General features: G+C 48.0%; 1 protein-coding gene across 2 annotated transcripts in view; it reads right to left on the bottom strand.

The window, feature by feature from the left end:
* Positions 1-14625, bottom strand: part of loxhd1a (lipoxygenase homology PLAT domains 1a) — a 51207-nt gene that overhangs the window by 21961 nt on the left and 14621 nt on the right. Inside the window, exons 15-26 of one of the 2 annotated variants that reach the window (XM_072662631.1) lie at positions 13509-13585; positions 13073-13269; positions 10428-10620; positions 9050-9210; positions 8644-8820; positions 6278-6416; positions 6032-6183; positions 5807-5940; positions 5553-5713; positions 5301-5405; positions 4469-4597; positions 211-375 (exon numbers count right to left, since the gene is read on the bottom strand). In XM_072662631.1, coding sequence (XP_072518732.1) covers positions 211-375; positions 4469-4597; positions 5301-5405; positions 5553-5713; positions 5807-5940; positions 6032-6183; positions 6278-6416; positions 8644-8820; positions 9050-9210; positions 10428-10620; positions 13073-13269; positions 13509-13585 — 1790 coding nt within the window. The remainder of the gene's footprint in view (positions 1-210; positions 376-4468; positions 4598-5300; positions 5406-5552; positions 5714-5806; positions 5941-6031; positions 6184-6277; positions 6417-8643; positions 8821-9049; positions 9211-10427; positions 10621-13072; positions 13270-13508; positions 13586-14625) is intronic. The other variant, XM_072662632.1, reaches the window with a different exon arrangement.

The following is a 14625-nucleotide window of genomic DNA, read 5'->3' as shown; positions in this document are numbered from 1 at the left end:
CCCTGGTGGTCAGTTTCTGACTACAGAACCGCTCCTGGGTCAACATTTTTGGGTGGAGGACTGTGAACCGATCAGAAACTGACCACTATTGGGCTAGAGAGGGGCTTAGAAACCATGCAGCAACAGATGAGCTTCAGTCTGGACTGAAGTGCTAGTGCTACAAGGTAGGCGGAGCTTACGAAGTAAGCGTGTGTATTTGTGCGACCTTACAAGGTGTGTATAGCCCTGTCTGCAGCTCGTTAGCGTAGAGGTCTCTAACGATGGCTCCATCGTCCTCTCCTTTGTCCAGCCAGCGTCCGCACGGGAACCGCAGGAGCTGCCCCAGAGACGGAGCGTCGATCTCCACCCAGTCCAGAAACCAGCCCGGAGAACCACCTGATGAACAATGCGCACCCACACACACACACCAGGATGCACAGACAGACACCCACCAACAAACATATAGACACATCCACACACACACACACACATACGCAGGCACACACACACTGTAAATAATTGTCTGTAGTGTTTTACACCAAGGCTGACAAACCCAGGGATCCGCAGACACCAGAGAGCTGCTGCAGACCAGCAGAACCAGCACCAGCAGTAAATCTTTTCTTGAGCGGCTCTAGTCCAGGACTTGCGGGCGCATCTATAAGGCATGTATAACATCACGAGGGCTGACCTGAATAGTCTGAATGGCCGGGGAGGGGGGGGGTCATCTACCCACCCTGGAGAGTCATCCCTACGCAACGGGCCAAGGGCTCGAACCAAAACTGAAATTCTGTGCACGTGAAGAAGACCTCGCCAACTGTGAAGTACTGGGGGGTGGGTCTATCATGCTGTGGGGTTGTGTTGCTGCCAGTGGCACTGGAAATATTGCATTGGTGGATTGCCCAAACTTTTGCCCAAACGTTTGCCCTGGACTCACTGATTGTTTAGATTTTTTTAATGTTGTTATTACTTATGTCATGAAAGTATGCGTTAATATACGATGTCAAATTATATTTACATATTTACTTTGATTAGCCTTTGAAGACAGCGAGCGTCGGACACCCAGGGGAAGTTCGTTCCACCACTTCGGTGCAGGACAGTAAAAAGTCTGGACGCTCGTCTTCCGTGGATCTTAAAGGATGGAGGGTCGAGCCGAGCCGTACCTGAAGCTGGAAGGGCTCTTGGTGCGGATCGGCTTTTGATTGACCATCGCCATCAAGTATGGAGGGGCTGGCTGGTCCAGTCTTGGCTTTGTAGGCCAGAGTCATAGGACCCCGTATGAACCGCGTAATAATTCTGGATAATTATGCTTGTAAAATGCTATTCAGGCCATCCCTAGATACCATCAATGATGCGTGGATTATGTGGGTTATGTCATTTCCATATGCCACATTCGCTAACGTTGCATCATTCATGAGTGCTGTACACGTCTCATCGCGCGGCCAAATCCGTGCCGACTGCCCTTCAAGTAAAGTATTACTGTGACAGACTACCTAATCTAGCTAATCCAGCCCTGCTGACTGAAAGGACTGATTCAACAACGATGTGTAAGTGATCTAGAACATCTAGAACCTCGATAGTTCTGCACATGCCCTCAGTTAAGATGAATCTGTGTCTAAGATGAAAAACTGAAGAGTGAAGAAAAACATGTATCTTACTTTTATTTTTTGCTGTAAAAAAGAACAGCGATTCGTTACAGTGTTAACACACACACACACACACACACATACACACACACCCATGAAACACATGTGAGTGAATACACAATATACTGGTTTACATCTGAGCGTCTGCATGCCCATATCTGCAGAATATCACATAGTGTAAGTACAGGTGCAGGTGAGTGAGCCTATAGAGGTACAGGTGAGTGAGGATACAGAGGTACAGGTGAGTGAACCTACAGAGGTACAGGTGAGTGAACCTATAGAGGTACAGGTGAGTGAACCTATAGAGGTACAGGTGAATGAACCTATAGAAGTACAGGTGAGTGAGGATACAGAGGTACAGGTGAGTGAACCTATAGAAGTACAGGTGAGTGAACCTATAGAGGTACAGGTGAGTGAACCTATAGAGGTACAGGTGAATGAACCTATAGAAGTACAAGTGAGTGAGGATACAGAGGTACAGGTGAGTGAACCTATAGAAGTACAGGTGAGTGAACCTACACAGGTACAGGTGAGTGAACCTATAGAGGTACAGGTGAGTGAACCTACAGAGGTACAGGTGAGTGAGGATACAGAGGTACAGGTGAGTGAACCTATAGAAGTACAGGTGAGTGAACCTATAGAGGTACAGGTGAGTGAACCTATAGAGGTACAGGTGAGTGAACCTATAGAGGTACAGGTGAGTGAACCTATAGAGGTACAGGTGAGTGAACCTACAGAGGTACAGGTGAGTGAGGATACAGAGGTACAGGTGAGTGAACCTATAGAAGTACAGGTGAGTGAACCTATAGAGGTACAGGTGAGTGAACCTATAGAGGTACAGGTGAGCGAGGATACAGAGGTACAGGTGAGTGAGGATACAGAAGTACAGGTGAGTGAACCTATAGAGGTACAGGTGAGTGAGGATACAGAGGTACAGGTGAGTGAACCTATAGAAGTACAGGTGAGTGAACCTATAGAGGTACAGGTGAGTGAGGATACACAGGTACAGGTGAGTGAACCTATAGAAGTACAGGTGAGTGAGGATACAGAGGTACAGGTGAGTGAACCTATAGAGGTACAGGTGAGTAAACCTATAGAGGTACAGGTGAGTGAGGATACAGAGGTACAGGTGAGTGAACCTATAGAAGTACAGGTGAGTGAGGATACAGAGGTACAGGTGAGTGAACCTATAGAAGTACAGGTGAGTGAACCTATAGAAGTACAGGTGAGTGAACCTATAGAGGTACAGGTGAGTGAGGATACAGAGGTACAGGTGAGTGAACCTATAGAAGTACAGGTGAGTGAGGATACAGAGGTACAGGTGAGTGAACCTATAGAAGTACAGGTGAGTGAGGATACAGAGGTACAGGTGAGTGAACCTATAGAGGTACAGGTGAGTGAGGATACACAGGTACAGGTGAGTGAGGATACACAGGTACAGGTGAGTGAACCTATAGAGGTACAGGTGAGTGAGGATACACAGGTACAGGTGAGTGAACCTATAGAGGTACAGGTGAGTGAACCTATAGAGGCACAGGTGAGTGAACCTATAGAGGCACAGGTGAGTGAACCTATAGAGGTACAGGTGAGTGAGGATACACAGGTACAGGTGAGTGAACCTATAGAGGTACAGGTGAGTGAGGATACACAGGTACAGGTGAGTGAACCTATAGAAGTACAGGTGAGTGAACCTATAGAAGTACAGGTGAGTGAACCTATAGAGGTACAGGTGAGTGAGGATACAGAGGTACAGGTGAGTGAACCTATAGAAGTACAGGTGAGTGAACCTATAGAGGTACAGGTGAGTGAGCCTATAGAGGTACAGGTGAGTGAGGATACACAGGTACAGGTGAGTGAACCTATAGAAGTACAGGTGAGTGAACCTATAGAGGTACAGGTGAGTGAGGATACAGAAATAAAAGTCCTTAATCTCACTTCTCACAGGGATGTTATGATAGGAGCTGTGGCCTGATCCTGTTTTCTGGTATTTTTCATGTTTTGTAAATGTTTCCTGTTTGTTCCAGCGGGGGACTCTTATGTTGAACATTACCCCTGGGTTGGGAACAGGAAATGGAAGTGGCAGCCATTTTCCTGGTGGAGCAAGGTTGGAGAAGAGTGGCCTGGTGGACTACTGCTGCTGAACAAACTTTTACTCTTTTTTGTACTCATCTCTGTCCCTGAGGACTGGGTCCCCCTCAAGCTGTGGAGGTACCCCAAGGAACTGGGTGAGCTCATTCCTGTGTGTTTCTCTGTCTTTACTGTTTTTTGTTTTTCTTTGTTTGTATCTTTTTTTGAGGATTTGAGGATTTTTGTGGCAGTTTGGCTTTTTTCTGGATATTTTTTGGAGATCTCTTGGATTTGATTTTTGGATTTAAAGGACAGAATCTTTGGACTTTACTAGTTTACTAGTGCACTTGGGCAGCAGGTCTTATTTTTAATGGCTTTTCTGCTTTGTTTGCTGCTGCTGCCGCTGATGCAGGAGTGCTGTGTGTACTGGAGTAAACTCTCAGTGGTGTTCTGGTGCTCACGTTTGTTTTCTCACCTGATAGTGTTGGTACAGGTGGAGTGAGTGAGAGAGTGAGTGAGTGAGTGAACTTATAGAGGCACAGGTGAGTGAGGATACAGGTAAAGTGAGTGAAAGGACAGAGGCACAGGTGGAGGGAGGATACAGGTAAAGTGAGTGAAAGGACAGAGGCACAGGTGGAGGGAGGATACAGGTAAAGTGAGTGAAAGGACAGAGGCACAGGTGGAGGGAGTGAGGTACAGGTGGAGTGCCTCACTCATAGAGTTACAGGTGAGTGAGGACACAGGTAAAGTGTAGAGTATAGAGGTGCAGGTGAGCATACCTGCGTTGTCGTGTCCGATGCGGATTCTTTTGAGTCTGCCGAGGTCCACCGCCTCTATAGTGAACTCCTCGATCGTCCCCAGCTCAAACTTATTCTTATGGTTCTTGGAGGCCTTCAGATTAATGACACCTAATTTCACACACACACACACACACACACACACACTCCACCATTACTGCTTGTATTCCCTTTAAGCAACACCATAGCAACCACCAAGCAGCAACACAATAGCAGCCACTTATCAGCCACTACACAGCTGCCTAAAAACACCTGGGATACCATAGCAACCATTTCACAAAATCCCTTTCACTCTAGGGACCACATAGCAACCACCTAGAAACGACTTCCCTCATGACCTCCCATTTTATAGAAATGAAGCCAAAACTGTCCGCCATGTTGTCAAATTTGTAACCAGGGTCTGCGCAGTGGAGACCAGAGGTGGAGCCAAAGTCACCCACTCATTTTATAGACCCGCCCCCTTCTCCCGGACCAGGCTCAGGTGCCTCAGACCACCTTCACTGAGCTTCCAGCGCAGAAGCAGTGCGGATTTCCCCCTGGATTCCCAATCTGTTTGGTAAGTGGACGCTCCAACAGTAAAAGAGCAGCTCATGGAAGTTCTTCTACAGCTCAGCTCCTCCATGTACTGACCAGAAAGGACGCCATGCAGGTCCGGCATATGACCACTCTCCCCCCAGCCAAGGCTGTCTGTCAATCACTTTATTCCAAGTGTTTTCTTACTGAAGCATATGGGGGTGGGTGGAGCTACACGTCATACTGCAACCAGCCAGCAGAGGCGCTAGGCTTCGCTTTTGAGACGGCATGTTCCGCTTACCTGTGTCGTCGTTGGTCCCGTATAAGATGGCAAAAACGTTGGCATCAGTTCCAGCGTACTTCTTCTCCCCTGTCTTGACCCTCATGGTGTATGTGGTCGACATGGCTACAGACACACACACACACACACACACACACACACACGGTTTCAGAACTGGACAGCTCAACGCGCTCGGAGGAGAACGCTGACTCGTGCTAGCTGGAGTGAATGGGGGGAGGGGGAGGGCTCTGCGGCGGGACTGCGGCGCCTGACCTTTCTGCTCAAGTCCAAGCTGAGCTGGAGAGGAAATGGATTCGCCGTCCTCATCCTCCTCCTCTCTCTTCATGAAGGCCTCGTCCACCGGAACGAGCTCACGTGCCAACTGGCCGTCGTCTTCATCGACCGCCAACCATCGCTGGCAGGGGAAAAAGTACCTGACACACACGGGGGTACACCTCAGATGTGAGACAGCAGCCCACTAATGTCCTTCACAAAGAGAGACAGAGGTGTGTGTGAGTGATGCTCACGTTGTTTCATCTTTTGTGTCCATGATCTCCACCCGGTCCAGGTACCATGCAGCGTTGGCTTGCTTGTTGTCATGCCGAATCCTCAGCTTTTTCAGCAGCCCTAGATCCATCGCTGTGATGGAGAACACGTCCTCCTGAGAGGGATTCAGTATCAGACTGGTGTGTGCACGCGTGTGTGTGTGTGTAAACATTAAGTGCGTGACTGGACAGGTCAGTGGGTTTCACCTGTCCACGCTCAAACTTGTTGAGGTGGTTGGACTTGCGGAGTTTCCTCTCTCCTGTGTCCCCCATGTCCCCGTAGATGTTGATGTACACCCCCGCGTCTGTACCAGCCCCCCACATGGTGCCCGTGAACACGTGGACTTCATACGAGTTCTCTGAAACACAGCCACAGACAGGAACACACACATTGACGTGACGGACAGCGGTAAGCGAGACTTCGGCGGGTTAATGCGCTGTCTGGCTTCCTACCCTCCAGGTCTTCGTAATCCTCAGCCTTCAGCTCCACCACTATCTCTCCGTCCTCCTCGTCCCGGGCGAGCCAGCGGCTACAGGGAAAGTGGTACGCCCTCACCACCTCCTTCAGCTCTCCCGGGTCTTCCTCTTCCTCCTGCACAGGGAAGAAAAGAAAGGGAGGATGTAGAGATGGATAAATAGGTGTATATGTAGAAGGATGGGAGGATGGATAGATAGATGGATAAGTGGATGGACGGTAGATGGACAGATGGATGGTAGAATAGATCAATGGTTGTATGGATGGATGAATGTATAGTTGTTTAAAAGGACAGATAGAAGGGTGTTAATTTAGGTGGATGGATGAATAGATGAAATGGTGGATATGATGAAATGGTGGATAAGATGGATGGGTGGGTGGATGGATGGATGGGTGGGTAGGATGGATGGGTGGGTGGATGGATGGATGGGTGGGTAGGATGGATGGGTGGGTAGGATGGATGGAAGGATGGGTTGATAAGATTGATGGATGGATGAATAAGTGGATGGACGGTAGATGGACAGATGGATGGTAGAATAGATCAATGGTTGTATGGATGGATGAATGTATAGTTGTTTAAAAGGACAGATAGAAGGGTGTTAATTTAGGTGGATGGATGAATAGATGGTATGTTGGATTGAATGGATGGATGGATGGATGAATGAATGGGAGGATAGGATGGATGGGTGCATAAGATGGATTGATGTATAAGAAGGATAGATAAGATGGATGGATAGAATGGATAGATGGAAGGATGGGTGTATAAGATGGGTGGATAGGATGGATGGTTGGGTGAATGGATGGGTGGATGGATGGACGGATAAATGGATGGATGGATGGATAAATAAATAGGTGGATAAGATGGATGGATAAGATGGAAAGATGGGTGTATGAGATGGATGGTTGGATAAGATGGATGGGTGGATGGATAGGATGGCTGGGTGGATAAGATGGATGGCTGGGTGGATAAGATGGAATGGATGGTTGGATAAGATGGAATGGATGGTTGGATAAGATGGAATGGATGGTTGGATAAGATGGAATGGATGGTTGGATAAGATGGATGGGTGGATGGATAGGATGGATGGATAAGATGGATGGCTGGGTGGATAAGATGGAATGGATGGTTGGATAAGATGGAATGGATGGTTGGATAAGATGGATGGGTGGATGGATAGGATGGATGGATAAGATGGAAGGATGGGTGTATAAGATGGGTGTATAAATAGACAGATGGATGGGTGGATAAGATGGGTGGATAAGATGAATGGATGGATAAGATGGATGGATGGATGGATGGGTGGATAAGATGGGTGGATGGTGGATAGATGGATGGGTGGATAAGATGAATGGATGGGTGGATAAGATGAATGGATGGGTGGATAAATAGGTGGATAAGATGGATGGATAAGATGGAAGGATGGGTGTATAAGATGAATGGATGGGTGGATAAGATGAATGGATGGGTGGATAAATAGGTGGATAAGATGGATGGATAAGATGGAAGGATGGGTGTATAAGATGGGTGGATAGGATGGTTGGTTGGATAAGACGGATTGATAAATAGACAGATGAGTGGATAAGATGGATGGATGGGTGGATAAATAAGTGGGTGGATAAGATGGATGGATAAGATGGAAAGATGGGTGTATGAGATGGCTGGGTGGATAAGATGGATGGCTGGGTGGATAAGATGGATGGATAAGATGGAAGGATGGGTGTATAAATAGACAGATGGGTGGATAAGATGGATGGGTGGATAAGATGGGTGGATAAATAGACAGATGGGTGGATAAGATGAATGGATGGATAAATGGATAGATAAATAGGTGGATAAGATGGATGGATGGATAATTATTAATAGATAGATAGATAGATAGGTGGGTGGATAAGATGGATGGATAGGTGGATAATTATGAATACATAGGTGGGTGGGTGGGTGGATGGATAAGATGGATGAACAGCCAACAATTCTGTCCATGAACATAACGGCCACGGTCATATTCAAAGCTGATGGACTGATGGATGGATGTACAGTTGTTTAGATGGAGGATGGTTGGGTGGTGGGGTTGATGGATGTGAGAATATTATGTTATTCAGGTGGATTGATAATAGGATGTATGGGAAGATGAACAGATGGGAAATGGACAGCTGTTTAGGTAGAAGGGCAGATGGATGGAAGAATGTTTAGAAGAATGGACGGTTGTATGGGTGGGTGGATGTACGGCTGGACTAAAGAATATATAGTTTAAAAGGGTTGAACAGATTGGATTGAACAGGTTGGATGGTTGGCAGAATGGATGGAGGGGTGGATGGAGGGGTGGATGGAGGGGACCCTGCTCACCTTCTTCTTCTTCTTCTTTTTCTTGTCTTTCTTGTCCTCCTCCTTTTTCTCAGGTTTCACCATCGCCATGATGAGGCGTTTCACGTCCACGGTCTCCAGGAACCAGCCGGGACCCACGCCTGACCCATCGTGGCCGATGCGGATCTTGTAGACCCGCCCCACGTCCAGAGCCTCGATCTGACACAGCCAATGGGAGAAAGGAAGAGGAGTGGCCTCTGAATGCATTCGCTGACACAATGTTTCTGTAGTGCTTCGGTCTTCAAACCTGGACCTTGAATCCATCAGCTGTTCTCAACTTCTAGATCTACATGAGGACCTACTGAGCTGACAGTTTGAGGGACATCGCAGCAGTGAAAAGGAGAAGCAACCTCCAGGCACCAAATACTGAAGATATGAAGATACACACCTTAAATATCTCAGTGGTTCCTCTCTCGAAGTTGTTGGAGCGGCTCCTGAGCTGAATGACCTCCGTCTTGCCCTCTTCTCCATAGATCTGCAGGAACACGTTCGCGTTGGTGCCTCCCGCAAACACATCGCCCGTCACGGCCGTCACCTCGTAGTTAATCACTGCAATTACACCAAACGCATCGACACACCGAGCACTTCCGTTAGCACAGTTTGGGCGATCTACTGGCTTTCGGTTGCTGCCCCCGGTTTACCTGAAGGGTCTTGATTTACCTGCTGATTGGATTCTGAGGTGTTTCGAGAATCTAAACTATGCAGCTCTGTGGAAGGTCAGGAGTGGGAAAGAACAACGCCAGCACCGACCAATTCATTAAAAGTCTGAAATTTAAGGCGAAGTTTCATGTGAAATTGTGGCCTTCATCTCCATATCAAATGAACAGCACTTCTCTGTGATCTGATCACAGCGATTAGATCTCAGTCGGATCGAGGCGCAGCGCATCTAATCCTGCCTCTTCCAGTCCGGCCTCTGCGTCCGGACGTGGAGCTTTCTCTGAATATTTAAACCTGTCAGCCGCTTCCAACAGATGACGTTTCTGCCGAATGATGGTTGAGTAGATAGCTTCCGCTGCTGGTCAGATCAGATCACCATGACGGCTCGGGACACCGCAGTAGCAGCGTGGTCTGACTGAGTGATCACGTGTGTCCGAGTTAAGCCTTAGAGGCTGTAGTTATCAATGGCCTCTTCCGATTCCTCTCTGCGGTTTGTCAGGGATGATGACTGGAGTACTGGAAGGAGGAGGGATGATGGGTGGGGGTGCTGGGAAAAGGAAGGGACTGATGGGTGGAGGAGAAGATAGGTGAGGTGGAGGGGGAAAAGAAGAAAGGTGATGATGGGAGGAGAATGATGGGGGGGGGGGGGGGGTGATGGGTGAGAGGGGTTGAGGGGTAGGGATGATGGGTGAGGGAGATCCGAAAGAGAGGAGTAGGGATGACGGGTAGGGGGGTGGGAGGGATAGGGATGATGGGTGAGGGTGAACCAAGGGGTTGAGGGGCAGGGGTGGCGGGTGAGGGTGAACCGAGGGCTTGAGGGGCAGGGGTGAGGGTGATCCGAGGGGTTGAGGGGTAGGGGTGATGGGTAAGAGGGGTTAAGGCGTAGGGGTGAGAGGGGTTGAGGGGTAGGGATGATGGGTGAGGGAGATCCGAAAGAGAGGCGTAGGGATGACTGGTAGGGGGGTGGGAGGGGTAGGGATGATGGGTGAGGGTGAACCGAGGGGTTGAGGGGCAGGGATGACGGTGATCCGAGGGGTTGAGGGGCAGGGGTGGCGGGTGAGGGTGAACCGATAGTGGGATAGTGTGTGCGCTCGTGTGTGTGCTCTTACATTTCTCGATCTCGAGCGTCTCGCTGGGGTAAATCTCGATCTCCACTTTGCCATCAGCTTCGTCTTTGCAGAGCCAGCGGTGGCTGGGGAACATGTACTGCAGCCCATGCACTGGAACCCAAATCTGCACGCTGTCCAGGAACCAACCAGCGCGCAGACCCTCGTTGGTGTGACCAATCAGCAAGCGGTTTATCTACAAGAGCCACCCACACGGACAGGAGAATCAAATATAACAATCACTGATCAGCCATAACATTAAAACCACCTGCTTAATATTATATACATCAAAACAGCTGTGACCCCTCGAGGCATGGACTCTGACAAGACCTCTGAAGGTGTCCTGTGGTCCTGGAAGTTGGGAGGTGTGGCCTTCATGAGCATCAATGAGAGCCTTGGGTTCCCATGAGCCTGTCCTTCCTTGAAGCACTTTTGGTAGGTACTGACCACTGCATACCAGGAACCTAATATGAACCCCATATACCTCAAATACCACTTAAACGTCATGTACCCCATATACCTTATAATATACCCTTGTACCTCATGTACCCCATATACCTCATACCGCAGATACCCAATAGACCTTGTATACCCCATGAACCCCATAAAGGTCATATACCCCATATCCCACACATACCTCTTCATTCATTCACCATTTGCCACTTTCTGACTACACGGTCATGTTTCGGGAGTACAAGAAGGGGGGAGGGGGGGGGTCTACATAAGCACCGACCCCCTTGTTGTGAAAGCAAAACAAGTGTCCAGCTCTACACCCTTTCAAGCAGCATTATCTGAGAACTGGTAGGAGAACTTGCTCCTGGGCTCCCCCTGCAGTCGGGAAGTGGAATTCTCACTTCGTGTCACCACTGAAGGACAGGCTTTTCACGTGCATTTGTTGAGACAAGCTGAGAGATACCGAACGCCTCACTAAAAGGGAGAGAAGCAGGGAGCTGTGTTCCTTTTACCTCGGAAGTCGGACGTCGGAGCTGAGAATGACGTTGGTTTATGGTGAGTGAGAATTTGTCCCACTTCTTATGTCCCAGATTAGCACTGTCAGCACTGTGCAGGTCTGGGGATGGGGTGGGTGGGGGTGTTAAACTGATTTTAGGACTGTTTGTATTCTATATGTTCAAAATCATTAATAAAAAAAGGGGATAGGTAAACGGAAAGCTAGCCTCAGGAATACTGTTTAATATGGCAACAATTATCAATAATAATGAGGTTTTGGCAGGGTTGGAACGGGAAAGTGAAGCAGAGGGTGAAGCAAAGCCATCATAACAAAATCTGACTAATTTAAAAACAAGCAAAGGCGAAACTAGACCCTCCTCCCTCCTTACTCGTATTTACTAGTGATCGCTCCTGGGTTGGAGAGGTGGACGACATCAAGGATAATAAGGTAATAAGAAATACAGTAGAACATCAAGTTGCCATCAAGTGCAGATAATACACAACCGCCTTTTCGGTTCTGTTGGAGAGGCTGGGGGACTTTGGAGACTCCAAAAGGACACTTGGAGAAGCTGCCTGTTTCCTGTCAACTCCAGCTAGAGTAATTTCTTCAGTAGTGAAAGTGGGGACATGGGGGACATGGGGGCTTCTGTTTATAGTCTCTAAAATCTAGATTTGAAGATGAAATTCAGGAAAACGCCTGATTTTTGGGGTTTTTTTGTGCTTCTCATCATAATTTGACCACTGCAGATTGATTTCCAGTCCTTGAAGTGTTTTCTACTACAGATTTGAAGGCTTTCAGTAACATTTTCTCATAAAAAGTGCCTCTAGTTTATGCAAGGCTTGAATAATAAGCCTCAAGATTTAGAGTTAGGGGTGTGCGATATTGACAGATTATAATCTCAATATTTTCTGGGATTTTGCTGCATTGTTTTACTTATTTATTTACTGAAAACTGGAGTAAATTCAAGTAAAAAACTTGAATCTTTTTTCACCTAAATTGTAATTTAATATGAATGTACTACATTTATATTACATTATATTTATATTTAATGTCATTAATTGTCATTTTCAAAGGTTTTAAGTCTGATAACTTATATTATTCAGAATCTATTTGACGTAAACTGTAAATGCCGTGACTGCACTGTTTCTTATAGAAGTATACAGGGGTCACACTTTCTGGCGGCAGCATATTTCGTCACCCCTCTACACGTCTAGAAGAATCTGTTAATGGCTAATAACAGGTGCTTGGCTGGTTTCGGCCTGTAGTGGGCAGCGGACTCCCGAAGTTTTTAATAATCTTCATATTCAGCACGGTGGTTAGTTCGCGGATGGTTAAATGAGCTTATAGTCGAGTCTATTGAGAAACCTCTGTGTTTTCTGAGCTAGTGAGGACAAGAACCAGTGAAACGCACACAGTGGGCAGTGAGCACACGTGCCCGGAGCGGTGGGCAGCCTTTGCTGAGGAGCCCGGGGAACAGAGAGGGTGAAGGGCCTTGCTTAAAATTAAAAGCCCAACAGTGGCAGCTTGCCAAGCCCGGGTATCGAACCTACAACCAATAGCATCAATAGCCCGGAGCTCTTACCGCTTTCCAGTCAGAGGAGCATCAGCAGGTTTCTTTAAAAAGGTCCGTCCTGAGGTCTTCAGAACCATCACAGCTTGGATAAAATCGGAGACGCCCTGAGGACCTGGAGAAACCCACCTTGCCAATGTCGGACGTTTCCATGGTGAAGATGTCGGTCTGCCCGGTTTCAAAGTAGTTGCCCAGGTCGTTATCGGAGACGACCAGCATTATCTTCTCGGTGTCTCCTTTCTCCCCATACAGCTTCACAAACACCTTCGAATCTGAGCTCGCTCCGTTAATGCTGCCCGTCTTTATCGCGATGTGATAACTAACATCTACAACACACACACACACACACACACACAGAGTTTTAATGTTTAAAGCACACCTCACAGGAACATCTCACTGTGAATTTCAGTCATTAATACACAACGCTGGGACAAAAGTATTGGGACACACCTCTCCCAGTCAAGCCCCTAGCTGTGCGGTCTGCCTTTCTTACACACAGTAGTGTCTTACAGTGTGTGTGTGTGTGTGTGTGTGTGTGTGTGTGTGTGTGTGTGTGTGAGCTCACTGAACAAGCGCTGGCCATCTGCAGTGGGCACCAGTTCTCTCACAATCTGACCGTCATCTTCATTACGATCCAACCACCTGCAGAGAGAGAGAGAGAGAGGTAAGTGTGTGATATCAGAGAAGCCTATGCTTGCAATTACATCCATTTCACACACACTCGATGTGGCCAAAAGTATACGGACAGTGTGTGGCGCTTTATTGAGTTCAGCTGGTTGAGCCACACTGATCCCAGTCACATCCGGGCATCTGATCTATGCCAGAAATCAGGTCTTCAAATCTCTGGCCTGCTAGAGCTGCCCCAGCCAACCGCAACTGCTGTCATTTTAAAACGGAAGCATCGGGAGAAACGTTGCCTACCGGACTGCAGAGTTTAGCCTTGGTCCAAAAAGTTCCAATAGAGGGTGCTGTTAAAGTTACAGTCCCTTTGGGGGAAGCAGTTTGGGGAAGACTTGTTCCTGTTCCAAGCTGATGGTGCCCCCCGACGCCCAAAGGCGTGGTTCAGCCCCACTAAACCGAACTGTGAGCCAGGCCTTCCTCTCCAACATCAGCACCTGACCTTAAAGGGGCAAAGCTGCAAAGAGGGGAAACCCCCCCCCCCCCCAAGCAGTGAGCAGGGCAGAGCGGCGTATACGCTGCACATGCTTTGGGGATTCGTTGAACTAGAGGGAGCACCACTGTGCCGGCCAATGAGCTTCAGATAGTGGCTGTGGGTATAGTAATATAATAAGCCAATTATCTACATATACTGTTTGCAGTGTGTGTGTGTGTGTGTGTGTGTGTGTGCGCTCAAGTAACTGAGCGGGATGCTCTACTTAAGCTCATGTTTCCATCTCACTGTTTAGTCTCCATTAGTAACCGGACACCAGTTTCCTCATCTACATAAAGACTTAAACACCACTCTCTTACACACACACACACACACACTCTCCCTGACATACATCTATACATGCCTCTGGCACACTGCTCAAGAAACACACCACCACAGCCACACACTACCACATAACGAGGCCACGCCTCTTAGGTAGACTTTGGGTAAATACAATCAGCCACAACATTAACACCACCTGTCTAATATAGAGGAGACACCCCCCACCCCCCACTTTTTGTCGCCACACAAG

This window comes from Salminus brasiliensis, chromosome 18 (assembly GCF_030463535.1).
Source record: "Salminus brasiliensis chromosome 18, fSalBra1.hap2, whole genome shotgun sequence".
Taxonomy (NCBI): Eukaryota; Metazoa; Chordata; class Actinopteri; order Characiformes; family Bryconidae; genus Salminus; species Salminus brasiliensis.
The sequence above is the reverse complement of the archived record's forward strand: the minus strand, read 5'-3'. Positions and strand labels throughout refer to the sequence as shown.